Source organism: Myxine glutinosa, chromosome 1 (genome assembly GCF_964187855.1).
Source record: "Myxine glutinosa chromosome 1, kmMyxGlut1.1, whole genome shotgun sequence".
Classification (NCBI taxonomy): Eukaryota; Metazoa; Chordata; class Myxini; order Myxiniformes; family Myxinidae; genus Myxine; species Myxine glutinosa.
In genome coordinates, this window is record NC_136261.1 from 413,524,490 (window position 1) to 413,546,906 (window position 22,417).

Sequence of the window (22,417 nt, forward strand, 5' to 3'; positions counted from 1 at the left end):
TATGGCGGTGAAAACTAGCCCGGGAGGGTTAGGATAATGGATAGGGATCTAGAGAAGATGACCATAGGTAACGGTAAGTTTAAGTAGCGACTTTGGACAGGTAGTTGGGGACATAGAGAGGGTAGTTGGATGATAATGACGAGGGAGCGCAATAATATAAGGGGCGACGGGGAAGTGCGAGTTTTAGCAGGGCACCAGGTAGGTCAGATGATGCCGTGTGAGTGTTGGAGGTTTAATCAGAAGTGTATTGTGAAAAGGTGATTGTGAATTGTATTGAGCGTGGAAGTGTATGGAGCAGTGAGTGAGGAACAATTGTGATTGCACAGGTGTGCAACTGAACAGGTGTATGGAGCAGTGTATGAGTGAGTAATCGTGATTGTGTGTTGTGTTGACCAAATGGTCCAGGGAGGAAGGAGGGTGCAGGAAGCACCAGGAGGAGTGATTGCACAGGTGTGCAACTACAGGTGTATGGAGAATGGTTGTGTGGAATACATGGAGTGTGGAATATATGGAGTATGGAATGGATGGTATGGAGTGAGTATGGTGGAAACTGTGGAGTGGAGGGGATGGTGCAAAGGTGTGAATGGGGGAAGAGTGGACCACTATCACGAATACCCGTGGAGGGTAGTGTAAGTGTTAGGTAGAGGGTACAGGTAAATTGTTGTTGGATATTGGCATCTGTGGTGCGTGGTGGAAGAATGGTGTTTGGATGGGTGCATTAGTGTCGTGGAAATGGCTGGGCGTGTGGCCTGTTAGTGTGTGTAGTTGGTTGAGCACTCCACCACTGTGAGGATGTCGGCCAGGTGAGGCCGCAGGTGGGCTCTGGGAGCCGGTAGAGTTGTGGATGGGGCCCGAGGATCCGGAGGACGGACCCGGGTAGCCCAGTGCCAGAGAGGGCACCGAGTGGGGACAGCGCCAGAGGGCCTTCCCCAGTTAGATAGGTTCGGGTGAGGAGCAGGTAAGTTCGGAGGCAACTACAGTGGTGGAGGTGTGCAGGTGGGTAGACCTGCTGGGAGAGCTGCACGACCCAGCCCGGAAATTGTGCGAAGGCACAGGGAGTTGAATCGGGGGAGTGAGACCCCAAATTGAGAAGCACCACAGTTTGGTCAATGGGAATTTGGTTCTTAAAACCGCATAGAGTAAGATGGCCAATGGTTTGGCAGGGAAAGACCCTGGGTAGTGTAAAGTGTGTTAATGTCATTTAGAAGGTAGTTAGGATTGAGATCTCCTCGCACCATCTACATCCACTCACCTGAGATGATGTACCTCCACACCATGCCAGGTTGTTTTATTATTTTTTGGTGCAAATGTTTGAAATGTGAGACGCATCATGACGTGGGTGTGACATTGTGCCGTTGTTCCATCTCTCCCTCCTTATGAGGATTGATGATGAATTGGTGATGGCAAATTTTGGATTAGTGGGAGTGAAGACGAATTTGGTATAGGGGAAATATGGGGAAGACGAGACATTAGTGACGAATTTGTAAATGTGTAGATTTTTGTAAATATGGGGTAAAGGCAAGGGTAGAGTAGATAACAGGGGGGGGTGACGTACGGTAGGGACGAGCTTTTCTCCGCTCAGTCTCCAGACGCACCTCACCTTGCATTGCCTTTATTGATGTGTACCCTTGTGACCTTACCCCTCGCTCACCTGTCTTCTTCCCCCCCCCCCCCCCTTGTCTCCCACCCGAGGACTGTGCGCCACTGGGCGCCGAGGGGAGCGTGCGGGAGTCCGCCATTGTGTGCCAGAACTCTCGCAACCACAGCTGTCTGCATCGATGCACCACTTATGGACCACATGTCTGTGGCTGAGCACCACTTATGGACCCCATGGGTTGGGGCATGGCCCCTCTGCTGGAACCGGCCATGAAGGCCTGAGATCTTGCTGGCGGACCTTGGTCACAGGGCATCGATGCCCCACAGGTGAACCACCCCTAGTCGGCCCTGTGGGCCATAAATAACAACAATGGACACGTTTTGTGCAAGTTTTATTTCCACCAAATAGGCCGCCAGCAAAGAAGAAAGACAACAACTGAAAGAATACCAATGGCCAGCAGAGGGAGCCAAAGAGGAAGACCAGCACCAGGGTTTGTTGGTTTATTTTTATTATGAACTGTGGTGACTGTGCACCGATTGGTGCTTGATGGTGTTTTGGTGCGTTTTTGTGTGCTTTCTGGTGCGTTGATGCAGCACAGGCTGTCTCCCCCCCCAAAAGAACAATCGCAGGTCCTGGGTTGCGTTTTGTAAATACAAGTAGAGTAATTGGAAATAATGCTCCCCCATCGTTCATGTTGTAGTTTGAAGACAATTCCGCAATTCTGTTAGCTGTGGGCATGAGTCTGTTAGGCAGGGTGCAATGGAGCAGCGGGACATATTTATTTATGTTTTAAAACTGTCACACTCAGGGTCAGGTTAAATGTAGAGGGAACTACACCTACGTGCCACACTAAAGGTAAAAGTTAATAGGCCCGGAATGTGCCTAAGAGGAGGAGGGTGCAGTGTTGTGGAAATGAGAATTGTGTTTTTTTATTGTGGTAAAATATCACCCTCCTTCCTCCATTTGTTGTGTATAAAGGTCAAAGGTCGTTCCCGTTAGTTATTCCATATACCACACGTAGCCAGTCATAGATTTCCTCCTTGTTCAGTAGTTATCTCCTTATTATGTGTTTTAGATTAAGGCCTTGTCTTCCATTAATTAACACTCCATTGCACCAAATTCAAATTAGGTAGATTCCCTTCACCTTCCCCTTTCGTCAATTGCCAACTGCATTGAGCGGTTTGCTGCATTCTGCCGCTGATGTGGGGTTGTGGTTGTTTTCGCTGCAAACTCCATTGAGCACGAGGTCATCTCGGAGCGGAAGGTGGGAGGAGTCAGCCCAGCGCCAGGAACAAGGCGTGGCCTTGCCAACGCCTCCTCTGGTGGCGGGATCGGTGGGCCCTCGCGGCCAATCAGGGCCGAGGCGAGCTCGCCGATGGGCGTGTCCTAGAGGCTGGCGGCTTGATCGCCCCAGGGGCAATAAAAAGCGCCCGCTCAAGCATTTTGAGAGAGAGGCCGCGGATGTGGCAGATGCGTGACAAGAGCAGTCCACCGGAGAGAGCTCAGGCAGGGAGAGAGAGAGAGAGAGAGAGAGACGCGGCAGAAGCAGTACCAGGCAGCTTTGACTCCACCAGGCAGTGTTGGCTCCACCAGGCAGCTTCGACCCGTTACCCCGCGGGAACCAGGATCGGTGGCATCGGTGGCCATCGAGGTCCAGCCCGGCGTCCCATGCGGGATCAAGCCCGAACCATCTGCCCCAGCTGAACCTTCCTCTCTCCTTCCAGTCCTTCAGTCCTGCCATTCCATCCTTCTGTGTACGTGAGTTTGTTCTGTGTGTCTTGTCTTGGGGTATAAGTTAAGCCTCTTTAGAATAAGTTAATATTTGCACTGTGTCTCCTTCCATTCTTTCTGTCTTTATTTTATTATCCTTCCTTCTTCCTTGGTTTCTTTTGGTTGTAAATAGTAGTAATAAATCATATTCGTATTTCCTACCTTTTGTCTTCTTCTTCTTCTTCTTCACATCCTTCATCTTTGAGGTTTCCACATTGAATACTTGTGGCACAATTTGGCCAACGTTCAAGGATCGGGTCTAGTTTCTGTTAATAGTTCATGCCGTGGTTGCTAAAACCGCTCGGCAATTAACATCTGTCCGCGGTACGAACGGGGCTGTGCCACCGGCCTTTCCGGAGGTCGCTGGGCAGTGCCAGGGACCGCGTCGGTCAGTTATAGAAGAGGGGATTAATCCCCCCTTGAAGGGGAACCGAGGCCGACATTGGGTTCCGCAACATTTGGTGTCAGGAGTGGGATTCGGACCTGAAGCGCTTAATGCACTCAAATTACGAGTGGCCCTTGCCAAATCAAAACCATGCATTTTCCAGATCACCTCCGGAAAAGAAGAAGAAAAAACGCATTAAGATGTAATTTTTCTTTCTTTTTTTTTGTCAGATTTGAGGGGTTCCGCGAGTGTTCGGTGGGTTTCGTTAGGGTTCGGCACCTTTAAAAGAGTTAAGAACCACTGTCCTAGAACTTAACGGATGTCTTCACGAGGCGAGGAGAAACACGAACGACACGAACATCGCCATTGTCCAAACTGTTTGTTCACGCATGCGCAGGCGCAACATAGCAATACATCACAAAGCTCGTTTTTCGCTCACCTAGACTTTAGTCCGGTCAGTAAATGTATCGATCGAGCAGTGTCCATAGGTAAGTGAGGGAGTGACAGAGAGTGTGTATGTATGTGTGTGTGTAAGTCAGTCAGAGTTGTGTGAGTCAGTCAGTGAGTTGTGTGTGTCAGTAAGTGAGTTGTGTGTGTGTGTCAGTCAGTGAGTTGTGTGTGTCAGTCAGTGAGTTGTGTGTGTCAGTCAATGAGTTGTGTGTGTCAGTCAATGAGTTGTGTGTGTCAGTCAATGAGTTGTGTGTGTCAGTCAGTGAGTTGTGTGTGTATGTGACTGAGTAAGTCAGTCAGTCAATGAGTCAGTCAGGGAGTGATGTGATGATGGATTCGATAACCTTGCTGATGATTGGGGTCAGTCAGGGAGTGATGTGATGATGGATTCGATGACCTTGCTGATTATTGGGGGAAGTCAGGGAGTGATGTGATGGATTCCATGACCTTGCTGATGATTGGGAACAGGCTGCTTGGTCTGTCATTGCAGGGATCTGGTTTTGGAATTTTTTTTTTTTTTAAATAATTCTTACCTCTTGGTCTGGCCAGTGGCCACATCGACTTCGACTTGAATCTCAACTTTGGGGTTTGTTGGAGAGGGGGGGGGGGGGTTGGTGGGGGAGAGGTTCGTTCCCCTCTTCCTTTCTTTAGAAGTCTGTGTTCAAAGGTATTCTCTCCATTAACAATGCATTCCATTGATGTTGAGAAAAATGTGGTGGCAACAATCTGTGTGGCGTTTCTTCCACGTTAGGAACTGTATAACCGAGGTGCTTGGCAGCAATCAGTGATGGCATGAAGTGCAGTCATGCCATGATGGTAAATGTTGTGCAAGGCTTTCAACTGGTTAGATCAGGATTACTTCTGGGGATATGCGCACTCCAAACTCTTCATTGACTGATAAATTGACCATAATGTGCCATTACATATTCACAATAACACAGACGGTGCATTTGTGCTTTGAGGACCTCTCTTTATTGTGAAACTCTTCACAAATTCAAGTTTCATGAAAAACATAGGCAGGAGTCTTCTTCTGATAAACGATTTTCCAACAAAGGTGTTCTGCTAATATCACACGTGGCAATGAAACATGTACTTCAGCTAAGATTGAGTAAAAATTGATGTTCAAACTGCCATGGCAAGATCCCATCTGAGCATAACCAAAAAGGGACAAAAAAAAACAACTAAATCAATGAGAAAACAAAATTCCTAAACATTGGTCACAATCAAAAAAAGACCAAAAAAAAAAAAAAAAAAGGAAGTTCGCCCAGATCCCTTTTTCAGTAAAGGATCATTCATTCATGAACTGGTTTGTGAAACTTCATTCTTATAGCTTTGTTCCAAGGGCTCGTTTTAGAATCCCCACTGAAACTCTGACAGCCTCCACTGTAGTTTGTTTGTTGTCATATTCCCTGGAATGCTTTATTAGTACTGTTAGGCTTTTCTTGATCATCCAGATTCCCTGTTGCTCCAAATATCACTGGTACATATTCAGGTTTCTTCAATTCCGAAATCTTCTTCACCTAATTTTTCATATCCTGCTATTTCAGATTTCAGCTCTCCTGTGTGGATCTTCATATGTGATTTCAAATAGCCTTTTTGAAAGAAACCTTTATCACATATCAAGCATTTGAGAGGATGCCCTCCTGTATGGATCGTCACATGTGATTTCAAGCTGACATTACAGGAGAAAACTTTGTCGCATATTGAGCATTTATATGGACGTTCTCCTGTGTGGATCTTCATATGTGATTTCAAATTGCCTTTTTGAAGGAAACCTTTATCACATATCAAGCATTTGAGAGGATGTTCTCCTGTATGGATCCTCATATGTGATTTCAAGCTGACATTACAGGAGAAAACTTTGTCGCATATTGAGCATTGATGTGGACGTTCTCCTGTATGGATCCTCATATGTGATTTCAAATTGCCTTTTTGAAAGAAACCTTTATCACATATCAAGCATTTGAGAGGATTCTCTCCTGTATGGATCGTCATATGTGATTTCAGGCTGACGTTATAGGAGAAACCTTTGTCGCATATCGAGCATTTGTAAGGTCGCTCTCCTGTATGGATCGTCATATGTGATTTCAAGCTGACATTACAGGAGAAAACTTTGTCGCATATTGAGCATTGATGTGGACGTTCTCCTGTATGGATCCTCATATGTGATTTCAAATTGCCTTTTTGAAAGAAACCTTTATCACATATCAAGCATTTGAGAGGATTCTCTCCTGTATGGATCGTCATATGTGATTTCAGGCTGACGTTATAGGAGAAACATTTATCACATATGGAGCATTTGTGAGGTTGCTCTCCTGTATGGATCCTCATATGTGATTTCAATTCGCCACTTTGAGAGAAACCTTTATCGCATATCGAGCATTTGAAAGGATGCTCTCTTGTATGGATCGTCATATGTGATGACAATTCGCCACTTTGAGAGAAACCTTTATCGCATATCGAGCATTTGAGAGGATGCTCTCCTGTATGGATTGTCATATGTGATTTCACGCTGATGTTCTGAGAGAAACCTTTGTCGCATATCGAGCATTTATATGGACGTTCTCCTGATGGATCCTCATATGTGATTTCAATTCGCCACTTTGAGAGAAACCTTTATCACATATCGAGCATTTGTAAGGTTGTTCTCCTGTATGGATCCTCATATGTGCTTTCAAATTGCCTTTTTGAAAGAAACCTTTATGACATATCGAGCATTTGTGAGGGTGCTCTCCTGTATGGATCCTCATATGTTTATTCAAATTGATTTTTGTTAAGAAACCTTTATCACAGACAGAGTAATTGCGAGGGTGTTTTCCAGTGTGGATCCTCATGTGTATTTTGATGATACTCTTTGAAGCAAAATCCATTCTGCATACATTACACTTATAACGTATTCGCCTTTTTTGCACCTTTTTATGTTTGTTTAATTTAATATTAATATTGGTGTTGCGAGGCCCAGACTTGTATTTTACAGGAAGTGAGTCTTGATTTCGTGATTGTTTCTTCAAAAAAGGCTTCTTCTTTTCTGTCAAGCTGTGACTGGACCTCATTTGTCCCATTTCACTTCTGGATTGTTCTACAGAAACAAAGAACACATTTTATTTTTTGTCAAAATCAAAATGCAAAATATTTAACACTTTTCAGAAAATTTTAGATTTTCTCAACACAAAAGATTTGTTAATTTTTGTGAATTTTTTACGTTTCCACTCACCAGTTGCAAAAGAGGAAGCACTTCTGTTTGTCATGTGAATATCATCTGAACCTTCCTTTGCTGAAGCACATTTTGAATCTTCTGTGACAGATGAATCGTTGTTGTGTTGTCTGCCTTCCATATTTACAGGATGGACATCACCTGTGTACAAATCAGCATCAGTCTTTTGCAGGTAAATGAGATTGAGAACTATCTTTAGAGTTCATCGATCATGTTACGCCATGGAATGTGCACTTCAATTTAAATATAACAATGAAGTTAAACATTGTTAAAAACAAAAATTCCGGATGTGAAGCACTATTGAAACAGTCCTCTACATGACCCTGATGCAGTGTATCAGTGATACACCACCCTATTTAACATGTCGAAGTACTGCTAAACTGGAGGATAGTGGAAGTAAAAATAAGGCGATTTGTGTTCAACAGTGTTTCCGTGTTTAATTCAATTTAAATAAAATAAAGATTGTAAAATTAATCAAAATAAATTTCTGGAATTTACTGGCGGTAAAAATTTCTCAAAATATCCTTTCACACAGCTCGGAACAAGTGCGTATCGACCCTCAGCAGAGCCAGGAAATAATATCTCTCCCCTCGCAAGACTGAACTCTCAAACTTGTCTCCCTCCTCCAAGTCCTGGTGGTATCTGGACAAATACGTTTCTCGTGTTAGTTCACCTCCAATTCCCTCCATTTCCTGAAATTACTACACACTGGACACTGCACGTAAAAAAGCTGAATGTCTCAACTCTGTGTTTGCCTTAAAATCTTGTGTCCCAAAACCATCTCTCTCTGTACCCACATTAACCAGTCGGACCCAGCTGCTCCTGGACTCTGTGTCCTTCTTTACCGACAAGGTAGAGAAGTTTCTGTCAAACCTCGACTCTGATTCCGCAACTGGACCAGGCAGCATCACCCCACAGGTCCCAAAATACTGCTCTGCCGTGCTGTCACACCCTCTCTCTGTACTATTCACCCTCTCTTTTACTCAAGGTCATCTGCCATATACTGGGAAATCAGACAACATTACCGCTTTACACAATAAATGTGCAAAAACAGATTCCTGCAACTACAGACCAATCAGCCTACTCCCAATCCATATTCGCTTCTGATATTAAATCCTTCCTCTTTTCCAATGGCTTGATCTCTGATCATCATTTTGGATTCAGACCAGACCACTCTACCATGGACATGGACATGCTGCTTCTGCTGTCTCAACAATGGATGGAGGTCCTCAATGCTAAACAGGAATTAAGAGCCGTCTTCCCTTGACATATGTCGTGCCTTCAATGCAGTCAGGCACCCCGCCCTGCTTACGAAACTCTCCTCTTATGGTATCTATGAAAATCTTCACACATGGCGTGGACTTCCTCTCCAGTCAAAGTCAACGTCTCGCTCTGAATGGAATTCTTTCATCTCCCCTTCCTGTCCAGGCTTGAATGCCTCGAGGAAGTGTGCTCGGCCCTGTGCAGTTTCTTGTCTTCATTAATGATCTCTCCAACTCGCTGGAAAATCCTCTCTATCTTTTTGCTGATGACTCCACCCTCTGCCGCTACATATTACAACCCTGAGATTGGCAAGCACCAGCCTCTTCACTCTCTGCAGACTGGATAAAATCACAAACTGGTCAAACAAGTTGAACATGTCATTCAATCCTGACAAATCTCACACCCTCACTATTTCTCTTCGTAAAGACTGTTTGGAAAACCCGCTGTCACTCAAGCTTTTGGGTCTGACGATCTGCCATGATCTTTACTGGGAAAACCACATTTCCAAGCTGGCCTCCAAAGGCAGCCGCCGACTGTGCATCTTCTGTCGTGCGATGCCCTTTCTTGGCACTACTGAGCTTCTCACCACATACAAGGCGTTCGTCTTCAGCTTAATGGAGTACTGCTCGCTCCTCTGGGCTGATGCTCCTGCCTCATACTTCATGCTGTAGAAAACAAAGCTTTTAGTATCATTGGTATCTCCCAAGATGAAGCCGATTCTGAGGGATTTTCACTTTCGCACTGCATGCAGGTTGGTGGTCTTTCTGTCTTCTAATGGTTCCTCTCTGGCCTATCTCCCCCTACCCTGTCTGTACTCTGTCCCCCAAATATTCCTTGAGGAGGCACAAGATCTGCCAACAACCCTCTTCTGGTGAAACTTTCAAATGCAAGACTCTCTGCTCACCTTCACTCTTTAATTCCTCTTTTCTCACGCATTTGGAACAAACACCCACACTCTCTTCAATCCCACTCCTACCTCGAGGTCTTTAAAAGCAGCTGTTCACCACCATCCCTTGTTTTCCCCCATCCAAATCCTTGATCTTGTCTACCTCCGTTAATACACCCCAAATCCACCTTTTTCAAATTCTGACTTCTTTCCTGAAAGTCAGTCATGTCCATTTGTTTTATACCATTTTATCCCCACTCCCGCACCCCTCCACAAATCTACCAATGTCACTGTTCTCTACTATTGTTGTGCATATGTACTTTCCTCTCTCTCCCCCTCTCGTCTACCGCTCCCTTTATTATATATTTTGTGTGTTAACTATTACATGAGCCTCAACTTTGTATTAAAAAAATAATGAAAAAAATAAAATTGAATGGCACTCAGCAGCGCATCCTTTTGACTTCAAATGTAGTTGGTGGTTGAATTCAGTTCGTTGATCGGAAAATCTTCTTCAAATTTCAAGTGAATTGGAGGACAATTGAGGATTTTAGAAATTCGAATAGGTCGTGGACCTTATCGCCTATGCTGATCTGAAAAATAGTTGGCGGTTGAATTCAGTTCACCGATATGAAAATCCTATTCAAATTTCAAGTCAATCATATGAAAATTGAGGATTTTAGAAATTTGAAGAATATGGTTGACCTTTGGCATTTGTTGATCTTCCGACGTATGTTGACATAAAAATAGTTGGAGGTTGAATTCATTCAGCAAATATGAAAATCCTCTTCAAATTTCAAGTCAATCAGATGAAAATTGAGGATTTTAGAAATTTGAATTGTTGACCTTTTGGCCGATGTTGATGTCAAACATTGTTGATGGTTGAATTCAGTTAGCTGATATGTGAATCCTATTCAAGTTTCAAGTCAATCGGATGAAAACTGAGGATTCTAGAAAATAAAAGTGGTTGACCTTTGGCCTATTTTGACCTTTTAACATCAAAAATAAAGACGATTCTGTCAGATCACCAACTCTACCGTTTGGTGGTTTCATGAAGATCGGTTTAAAACTGTGACCTGTAGACGAGTAAAAGTGAGCAGACAGACAAACACACAAACTGGAGTGATCAATGTACTTGTCAAAAAAGGATTTTTTGTGAAGTAACAAATAGACAGACAGACAAGTGTGACATGACATGTGACATTGTGACAAGGGTGACATTCGTGACATGTGCATTGGAGAGTCTGCGCATGCGCAAGATTGGAGGTCACGTCTCTTCAAAGCTGTCCATGCGCGCACGCTTTCGAAGTTAAGAAATTTTTCACAATTGTGTTTTTGTCGAAACTGTATCTTTCCTTCGGTGTGTGTACCTATTGGCGTGTCTTTAATAGGATTCTCGGTGTTGGTTTTTCATACCTGTGTACAGAATCGTCGGTTAGTTCGTGTCGCGTATTCTGAGGCCTAGTGTAGTAGGCTACCGTGTCCGACATTGGCTTGAGGCTTTGGTTTTGTCTCAGCGGTTCTTCGATTGCGCTGCAATTACTTTCGGTCTCTGTTTTTCCCGGTCTTTTCACCCCCATACTTCCTTGTTTTAAAATCTCAACTCAAAAAAAAAAAAAAAAATTCCTTCTCTGTTTTTATCCGTTTGTTCGTTCTTATTTGTTCGTTCGTTCTTCGACCACATTGTTAAAAAAATGTTTAAACTGTCCCCTGAAGAACTGTATCCTGTCGTATACTATAACACCTTTTTCTTCTTCTTCTATAAAAGGATGCTTTCGACTTGCTCACCAAATCTATTCATTCCAAAAAAAAATTCCATCTCTTACAGTGCCTCTTTCATACATTCCCTCAACTCTCCAGCCCTCCACCCATCCTTCAGCGTCCTCAAATGTATTTTTGACTCGAAGGTCTCAAGAAACTCATTTTGCAATAAATGTTCGTTTCCCATTAATCGTACACTTATCAATATCCAATCTCACCCCTCCCCTCCAAATCTTCCACATCACCCCTTCCCTCCAAAACGTCCCCATCACCCCTTCCCTCCAAAACTTCCCCATCACCCCTCCCCTCCAAATCTACCCCCTTGCCCCTCTCCTCCAAACCTTCCCCATCACCCACCTCTTTCAAATATTCCCCCTTGCCCCTCCCCTCCAAATCTTCCCCATCACCCATCCCTTTCAAATCTTCCCCCTTGCCCCTCCCCTCCAAGTCTTCCCCATCACCCATTCCCTCCAAAACTTCCCCATCACCCCTCCCCTCCAAAACTTCCCCATCACCCCTCCCCTCTAAATATACCCCCTTGCCCCTCCCCTCCAAATCATCCCCATTACCCATCTCTTTCAAATCTTCCCCCTTGCCCCTCCCCTCCAAATCTTCCCCATCACCCATCCCTTTCAAATCTCCCCCCTTGCCCCTTCCCTCCTAAACTCCCCCCACACCCCTCCCCTCCGAGACTCTCCCTCGCTCCTCCCCTCCTAGACTCCCCTCTCACCCCTCCTCCTCAAAGCATCCTCCCCACTTCTTCCCCCTTCCAACTTTCACCTTCATCTCCCTCAACCTTCTGCCTCACTCTTCCCCCTCCTCAAATAACACCTCACTGCGCCTCACCCAATCACCATCAAACCTTTTGTCCGCCCCATTCTTCCCTTTCTCCAAGCTATTCTGAAATCTGACACACCTTCAACAGCTCTCCCTACCGCTTCCTCCTCTTTCACATCTTACCCTACTGCTCCCCCCCTGTTCTGTATCCGATGCTCCCCCTTCCTCTTCTTTAACAGTATGGACCTCAAACATCCGGGGCCTTCGCTCAAACTTGAATGATCTCTCCATACAGGTTGCTTCTGACAAACCAGACATGATCTGCTTAACAGAAACTTTCCTCCTTCATGATGTCTCTGATTCCTTGGCATCTCTCCCAGGTTACTCCCTCCTCCGGTATGATAGACCTGAGCCTCGTCCTGGAGGTGGGGTTGCTATCTTTATTTAAAAAACTGTCTTCCTCACTCGCCCTGCACTGCCCTCTCTCCACCTCACCCCCAGGAATACCTTTGGCTACGGCTTCCCCTTCGCTCCCACCTTTTGTTCATATGTGTGTTGTACCGTCTACCAAACAGTGATGACTCCATCTACATCTCGCTGTCTGATAATATGGACCAACTTCTATCTACCCATCCCAACTCTCTCTTCCTCATATGTGGTGATTTCAATTGTCACCATGCCAGTTGGCTGGGTGTGGGTACCTCTCTCACCAGCCATGGCTCTTCAGCAAAGGACTTCTGTGACTCACTGGGACTGACACAATCTGTCAATTTCCTCACCGGGATCTCAGTCAATGGAGCATCTTCTCTTCTGGACTTGGTTATGACTAACTTCCCTGAAAATGTCTGCTGCTCTTCTTCTGCTCCAATCGGCTCATCTGATCATGTGCTTGTTAAAGTGGACATCTCTCTGACCATTCTCAGAGAGCCTCCTCAGCGTCGACGAGTCTGGCATTTCACTCAGGCCAACTGGCACGGTCTTCAAGCAGCCATCAAGCATCTGGACTGGTCTCCCATCTCTACCGCCTCTGACATAAACTCATCCTGGGAATTCTTCCAAAGTAAATTGCTCTCTCTCATGCACAGATTTATCCCATCTCGTCTTCAGTTGTCATACCCTTACTCCCGTCCATGGTACACGGAATCTTGTGGTGAGGCTATTGCCCAGAAACAACTTGCTTTCGTCTCCTGGAAAGCAAATCCAACGGAAGGAAATCTCATTTCCTTTCACAAAGCCCGAAACAAGTGTGTGACCACCCTCAGGAGAGCCTGGAAACAATATCTCTCCGTTCTCAGGACCGAACTCTCTTATCTGTCTCCCTCTTACAAATCCTGGTGGCGTCTGGTCAAATCTGTTTCGGGTGTTTGTTCCCCCTCCCTCCCCTCCCTCACCTCAAACAGCCACACGGCTGACTCCGCACGTGAAAAAGCTGAATGCCTCAACTCTGTGTTTACCTCTAAATCTTGTGTCCCAAACCCATCCCTCTCTTTACCCACCATACTCAGTCGTACCCAGCTGCTCTTGGAGTCGGTGTCCTTTCCTCCTGACAAGGTGGAAAAGTTTCTGTCAAGCCTCGACTCTGATTCTGCAACTGGACCTGACGGCATCAGCCCACGGGTCCTAAAATCCTGTTCTTCCGCTCCTTCACTCCCTCTCTCTGTTCTCTTCACCCTCTCCTTTGCTCAAGGTCATCTGCCATCTGCTTGGAAATCTGCCAACATCACCGCTTTGCACAAAAAGGTGCAAAAACAGATCCCAGCAACTACAGACCAATCAGCCTTCTCCCAATTATCAGCAAAGTCATGGAATCCATCATTGCTTCAGATATGAAATCTTTCCTCTTCTCCAATGGCTTGATCTCTGATCATCAATTTGGTTTCAGACCTGGTCACTCTACTCTGGACATGCTGCTTCTGCTTTCTCAACAATGGATGGACGTCCTCAATGCCAAACAGGAAATTAAAGCTGTCTCCCTTGACATATCACGTGCCTTCGACACGGTCTGGCACCCCGCTCTGCTCACCAAACTCTCCTCTTTTGGTATCCATGGAAATCTCCACGCATGGCTGGCGGACTTCCTCTCTAGTCATAGTCAACGTGTGGCCCTGAATGGGTTTCTCTCATCTCCTCTTCCTGTTCAGGCTGGAGTTCCACAAGGCAGTGTTCTGGGCCCTGTGCTTTTTCTGGTCTTCATCAATATCTCTGACTCTCTTGAAAATGCCCTCTATCACTTTGCTGATGACTCTACTCTCTGTCGCTCCATTCTTCATCCCTCAGATCGGCAGTCTGCAGCCTCCTCACTCTCTGCAGACCTGGACAAAATCACAGACCGGGCAAACAAGTGGAACATGTCTTTCAATCCTGACAAATCTCACACTCTTACGATGTCTCTCTGAAAAGACCGACTGGACAACCCTCCCATCCACTTTCTGAATAATCCTCTCCAAGAAGTTGTCACTCAAGCTTTTGGGTCTCACTATCTGCCATGATCTTTCCTGGGAAAACCACATTTCAAATCTGGCCTCCAAAGCCAGTCGTCGACTGGGCATCCTCCGTCGTGCGAAATCCTTCCTTGGCACACCTGAGCTCCTCACAACATACAAGGCTTTCATTCGCCGCTCAATGGAATACTGCTCTCCCCTCTAGGCTGGTGCTCCTGTCTCACACCTAGCTCGTCTTCACGCTGTTGAAACCAAAGCATTCAGAATCATTGGAATCTCCCGCGATGAAGCTGATTCTGATGGCCTTTCACTCGCTCACCGCAGGCAGGTTGGTGGTCTTTCCGTCTTCTACCCACTCCTCTCTGGCCTTGCTCCCCCTGCTCTGTCTGGGCTCTGTCCCGCAAATATTCCTACAGGTCGCACAAGATCTACCTGCAACCCTCTTTTGGTTAAACTGCCAAAATCAAGACTCTCTGCTCACCTTCACTCCTTCAATCCTCTTTTCTCTCGCCTCTGGAACAAATTCCCTCACTCTCTTCAATCCCACTCCACCCTCCAGGTCTTTAAAACAGCTGTTCACCACCATCTCTTATCTTCCCCCATCCAAAACCTTGATCTTTTCTACCCCCGCTAATTTCACCCCAATTCCACTTTTTTGAAATACCAACTTCTGTCTTGGAAGTCCTTGGTGTCTTTGTGTTTTATACTTCTCCCACCCCCATCCCCCTTCCCATGCCTCCTCCCCCCAAGCCCTCTCCCTCCCACACATCTCCCTGCTCTCAAATGTTGTGTTTGTGTGGTTCTCCTTCTCTCCCCATCTTGTCTTCCGCTCCCTCTTTTTATAGATTTTGTTTGTCTGGTTCATTTGTTTGTGAAGTAAATGTTAGCTCTTTCACGAGCCTTGATTCGGTATACAAAAACAAACAAAAAAAAGGGTGAAAACAAAACCTCCATCAACCTTCGGTGGAGGAAGTAAGGATACCTGTTTTCAGTAACTCGTTCGGAACTCAAGTCAAAGCTGAGATGAACCGAGTCAGGTCATGTGACATGGCAAAGTTAAATGCACTGACACAGGAGGGATCTGTGTTGTGAGAGAGAATCCATTTATCTATTTATTATACGGTTGAGCGGAACCGTGAGTGCACGATGGCTAGTGGCATGAGCGATCGGTGAGGCAAAACATCCTGTCTATCTGTTAGCACACACTAAATCAAGCCATTGAAGGAAATTAAACAAAAACAGACAGGATGGAAAACCACATACCAAAGAACAGGTACGTATTTAGAAGCACACAAGATTCAATAATAATGGGGCACAAATTTACAAGCACATCAAACAATAACCAAACATCAAGAAAGGCACAAAAGAGCAGATCTTATCTTACCCGGAGCACTTATTTCCCAATGAGGCATTCTTACTTATTTATTTGTACAAAAGACATGGCTCCAACAGAATAATAAAGGAAAAAATATAGAGAGGAAGTAAAGAGCACAAAGAGGTTGAGCAAAGTATATGGTAGACCTCTGACTCATCCTCGGCACACGTCGATGGACATGTGCCAATCCCGCAATGGGAAGACAAACAAGGAAAAATGGAGGGGTAATGAGAGCAGAATGTGGTGAGTTTTAATGAGAACAGTGTGGGCAATGTAGCTTTAGTATTTAGAGGAAGATAGGGAAGAGCGAATGAATAGTTAATGGGACGTTGTTGTTATTGTTGTATCAAGGGTTTTATGGCCGGCCTTGTCAAAAAAAAAAAACATAGGGAAAAGCCACAGGAGGCAATCACAAACTGGGGGGAAACTAACTTTAATCCCTACCGAGTTAACATAGCTTCACCCCCCATGTGAAGACGCAAAAACAATCTTAAGCTCCAGTTTCCCTACTTAATACATTGGGGTGCCTCCTACGCATCCACGGTCCATGCTACACCAATACAATTCTGCCTCTATGATGGTATTTCATCCCATACCCCCACAAACGTAACAATATCAACTCACTCTTCTCTGTGCACGTGCGGTCGTTAAAAATTCACAGCCAAAGAACTTTATTTACGGATTCATGTTCCGATTCGGATTCAAAATATCATATTAAATTTAAATAAGTTGACCACATTTGTAGACAGACAGACAGACGTGAATAATTGCTTAACCCCACTTGTCACTTTCAGTTTGTGAGGTAATTAAACAGCTACCTGCAAGCACAACATAGGAATCCAAAAAGCCTTTTGTGTCCAAGACACAAGAAATGCCAATATTATGGACTGCGTGTTCCAATTTACAGCAACCCTGGCTGACATCACAGTTAAACTGAGATTTTTGCCCATAACTTTCATCCCATCTGAAATTACCACAAACACTTGAGGATTCCAGAAAGAAAAAAAATTGTTGACCTTTGGCCAATTTTGACCTTCTAAAATAAAAAATAAAGAGGATTCCGTCAGAACCTGTCAGAGCCAGGTTAGGTCAGGTAGGGCAGCCAATCGCCACGCCCACTTTCTGCCGGTACTCCATGGACCTCCAAGCCACCATCCCCCAAACAGCACGTTGCCTAGCCCATTCCCATCTTCTTGAGATACTGATCAACCGACTGCAATCACAAGGCATGTGGTCAGCCCTCGGGCTCGCACATCTCAGTGACAACATGTGGAACCATTAATATCACTGCCAGGGTAAGTGAATCTCGATGTGATCTCAATATCCCCGCCACAGACAGGTACAGACCGGATAGTAGTATCCAAGATGTCATTGAAAGCCTGGATCATATAGAAAGTCCATGGGCCAGAGGGGCCTACCGTGCTCCCCTCCCCCCCCCCCCATGATCCTCCCCAATGTGCATAATTATGATCAGTGATGTCTCCTTAGATGGGGAAAAAAATGTTAACATCAAAAAAAAATATTTTGGTCGATGTTTGCTTTTGGCATTTTGGGAGACATGTCAAAATGTCCCTTATTTAATATATCGACCATTTCTTGAGGTATGCGAATTACTTGCACCTTCGTTATGTTGTATCTCAATAATTACAAGCTCAAATCTTACTGAATTTGGCATGTCATTGCTTTTGATTATGTTTAACAATCTGACAAAGCTTTACTTGCGTCATGTTTTGATTTTATGTTTATTAAGTCATCTCAGCATACATTGAAATACATCATATCTGCCGCTATTCTCTCTCTCTCCACTGTGAATGAACACAGATAATCAAATGAAAAATGTAGGAATGTGTTATATTTTGCTTTTATTAACATCCAGTCTTCAAATAACTGTTTGAAATATTAACATGATACACCAATATGCTAATTAACCCAGTTGCACATGTAAAAGTATCACAAACACATATTTCAGTTTATACAGATGTTGTTGATTTCAGTTTCAAGCTGATAAACACCAGGAAACGTTTAAACTTTATTTTGTCATCAAATTTGCCGAATGACAACTTACCCACATGCAGTGCATTCAGAAAGTATTCAGACCCCTTCACTTTTTATCACATTTTGTTATTTTGCAGCCTCATGCTGAAATCGTTTAAATTCTTTTTTTCCCTCATCAATCTACACTCAATACCCCATAATGACAATGAGAAAACAGGATTTTAGAAAGTTTTGCAAATTTATTAAAAAGAAAAAACTGAAATATCACATTGACATAAGTATTCATACCCTTTGCTATGACACTTGCAATTTAGCTCAGGTGCCTCCTATTTCTCATGACCATCTTTGAGATGTTTCTACACCTTCATTGGACTCCACCTGTGGTAAATTCAATTGATTGGACATGATTTGGAAAGGCACACACCTGTCCATATAAGGTCTCACAGCTGACAATGCATATCACAGCAAAAACCAAGCCATGTGGTCGAAGGAACTGCCTGCAGAGCTCAGAGACAGGATTGTGTCGAGGTACAGATCTGGGGAAGCCTACAAAAAAAAATCTCTGCTGCATTGAAGGTTCCCACAGTGGCCTCCATAATTCTTAAATGGAAGAAGTTTGGAACAACCAGGACTCTTCAAAGAGCTGACCGCCCGGCAAAACTGAGCAATCGGGGGAGAAGGGCCTTGGCAAGAGAGGTGACCAAGAACCCGATGGTCAATCTGGCTGAGCTCCAGCGATCCTGTGTGGACATGGGAGAACCTTCCAGAAGGACAACCATCAATGCAACACTCCACCGATCTGGGCTTTATGGCAGAGTGGCCAGAAGACGGAACAATCTCCTCAGTGAAAGACACATGAAAGCCCGCTTGGAGTTTGCAAAAAAGCATCGAAAGGACTCTCAGACTGTGAGAAACAAACAAGAGAAACAGACTGAAAACAAATATCTAACAGTGCAGCATTGCCAGGGCACCTCTGCCGCCCAGCAATACCGCAGCGCAGCTCCCAGAGACTGCAAAAAATATTTTCTTAATCAATTGGCTAATAGCATAACTAAACCACTAGTGCTTCATCCGAAGATGTATCTTTTAGAAATTTAATTAAATAAGTCATTTAAAAAATTAAAAAATTAATTGATGATTCAGTAAATAATTAATCGATTAAATGATAAATCAAAAAATCAAAAATATCCTTCATAGTCACATCGCTTGGTTACTGTCATGCCCAAATATTAGCTTCCTTGCTCAAAAGGTGCCTGAGATATTGCCCAGATGAGAAAGAAAATAAATGAATGATTAATAACGAAAAAAAATAAATAATAATCATAAAAAATGAAATAATTAATCAATTCGATAATACAACACATAAACCACCACCATTTCATCAGAATCTGTAACAAAAAAAAATAATTTAGTCATCAATCAAATACCGCCGTGCAGCTCATAGAGACTGTATTTGGAGGGAGAGGTGCACAATATTTGATTGATTAATTGCATAATTAAAATCAATAAAAGATTTTCATAAAACTTTTTCTTAATCAATTGGCTAATAGCATAACTAAACCACTAGTGCTTCACCCGAAGATGTCACTTTTAGGAATTTAATTCAATGTCATTAATAAAAAAATGAAATAATTTATTTATTAATCAATAAATAATTAATCGATTAATTGATTAATCAATAAATCAAAAATACCCTTTACAGACAAATCACTTGGTCATTGTCATGTCCAAATATCAGGTTCCTCTTTCAAAAGGTGCCTGAGATATTGGCCAGATGAGAAAGAAAATAAATAAATGATTAATCATGAAAAGAAATACATAATAATCGTAAAAAATTAAATAATTAATCAATTGCCTAATACAACACATAGACCACCACCATTTCATCCGAATCTGTAACTTAAAAAAATTAAAAATAAGTCATGAATCAAATAATTAGATAATTAATCGATTGATTGATTAATCAATAAATCAAAAATAGCCTTGACAGCCAAATCACTTGATCATTGTCATGTCCAAATATCAGCTTCCTAGCTCAAGAGGTGCCTGAGATAATGCCCAGAAGATAAAGGAAATGTACAAGTACTTCATTAATCGCTAATAATTAAATAACGAATTAATTCATTGATTAATCAATAAATCAAAAATATATTTTACAGCCAAATCACTTGGTCATTGGCATGTCCAAATATCAGGTTCCTAACTCAAAAGGTGCCTGAGATAATGGCCAGAAGAGAAAGGAAATGTATAAGTACTTAATTAATCGCTAATAATTAAATAACTCATCAATTAATTGATTGATCAAAAAACAAAAAATACAGTTTTTGACAAAGACCTTTCTCGCTATTGAGTCGAAATTTCAGCTTCCTCGCTCAAAGGATGGCTGAGATATCGCCTGGGCCAACAAAGAAAGTAAACAAGAAAACAAGAAAACAACCAGAGTGAAAACTGAGTACTCCCTTTCAGCGTGCGTCATTGCTGAGCCCCCTTCGGTGCTCGGCAATGACGTTATGCAGCACCTGGAAATGGCATAGTAAAGGTGCGGTAAACAATTATGCTTGAAAAAAGAAAATGAAAAAAAAACATTAAATAATTTTCATCTTGCTTTTGAGCATATTAATGAAATGAATGAATGAATGATCGTTTTAAGGCCATTTTCCCCGCTAGAGCGGGGGTTAGCTTTGCGGGCCCCATGACAATCATGGTTCCCTGTTTTGAGGCAATGTTTTTATGGCCGGATGCCCTTCCTGACGCCAACCCTTGGTCGCCTCTTACGATGCGCAGGGATAGGGTGTACCTATTCTAAGCCGGGGTACACACCGGGATCATTCATCCCAACAAGCTGGTACTCAATTTGCCGACCTCCGAAGGATGATAGGCTGAGTCAACCCCCCTGGCGTTAATTACAGTGATCGACCGGGATTCGAACCCAGGATCCTAGGTATCCCAAGCCGGCACCCTAACCGCTAAGCCAACACCAGCCACCCTAATGTATATGCAAGCTAAATAATTCATCTAGTTGTAAGCTATGCTGCTACAGAATCTACATGTGGATCTTTTTTAGTAAATGAAGAACATGCTCTCAAAATGACCCAAACAAGAATTGGATGTAAGAAAATGCTTTAAAATGGTGACTGCTTGATAATGTATACATAATTATATGCATGTACATAATTATATGTATGACCAGTGTTTCTATGTAACCATGGGAACTATCATAATTAGTGTGCACGTAATTCGCAAAGCCCAATAAATGGTCGATATTTTGGAAAAGGGTCATTTTGTCATGTCTACCAAAATATTAATTTTTTTATGTTAACATGTTTTTCCCATGTAAGTAGACATCACTGAACATAATTATGTACATTGGGTAGGATCAAGGGGTGGGGGGTAGGAGGGGAGGAGGGAGCACGTTAGGCCCCTCTAGCCAATGGACTATTAGCGTTGACCCTGGAGTCCCATAATCGCAGTGGCCCCGACTCCTCACTCATCACCTTGAGGGACCGACCCCATAAGGATGTCCAGAGTCTGCGCAAAGATGACTGGATCATCTGCAAAATAATAATCCACCTTTCCAAATAATCCACCAAGTTTTGTTTCCATCCACAACTTTTTTTTAAATACCTCTATCCATTATTTTGGCCCCATTTGTTTCCTCTTGATGGTGACCAATCACTTAAGAAATTCTCAGATCCGCATTCAAATGAATCACTTAAGAAATTCTCAGATCTTGGCTGAGAGCATGGATGTTCCACTAATGCAGCACCACCTCAAGACCCTAAGATTTTAAGCCAGCCAACTTAACCGCTAAGCCAACACCGGGCTTCTCTCAAAAATGAAGAATCACTTTTAAAAAACTGGAAAGCATCTGAAAGTGTAAAGCCCATCCACGTGCACTTTGCATTCGGACTTCTTCTTATTCGTTTTCCACAGGCGAAACATGATGAAAAGTAGAATAAAGCTTGTCAAAAATGACGGTTGTAACAGTTTATTTGATTGTGCAGCCGCGTGAGCATGCCAAAGTCTGAAGCCTGGGCCTCGTGTCACATGTGCTTTTATCTTTATTTATTAGACATTCCACAGACGTAAATGAAAACTCGGTTTACTCTGCGTGTGTTGCACATCGCATGCAGCAAATTTTATATACATTGTGCGCCTTTTATATACATTGTGCGCGAAATACATTGTGCACCATTGTGCGTGCTGCGCCTTTTATATACATTGTGATTTTTTTTTAAATGCCTCTGTACACCGACCTTGAGGCTTGGTTTGTAAGCCACCATCTACAATTCCAATGTAAGAGACATCATTACTCTTCTTTTGGATATTTGGAGTCCTCAGCAGTCCTTTGGGTCCTCTAGGTCTTCTGGGTCTTCCGGTCCCTTGGGGTCTTTTGGGTCATTTGAGTCTTTGGGGTCCTTTGGTCTTTTCAGTCCTCTGGGTCTTTGAGGTATTTTAGGGTATTTGGGGTAATTTGAATTTATTTTTTGTGTTTTTGGGGTCTTT

The 22,417-nt window shown here is 43.5% G+C and overlaps 1 protein-coding gene across 2 annotated transcripts in view; it reads right to left on the reverse strand.

Moving 5' to 3' along the window:
• Positions 1-22,417, reverse strand: part of LOC144889609 (uncharacterized) — a 164,508-nt gene that overhangs the window by 89,399 nt on the left and 52,692 nt on the right. The window contains exon 2 of one of the 2 annotated variants that reach the window (XM_078770515.1): positions 7,417-7,557. The exons of the other annotated variant lie outside the window; for it this stretch is intronic. Within the exon in view, the coding sequence (XP_078626641.1) occupies positions 7,417-7,557 (141 nt within the window). The remainder of the gene's footprint in view (positions 1-7,416; positions 7,558-22,417) is intronic. 2 annotated transcript variants of the gene reach the window in all.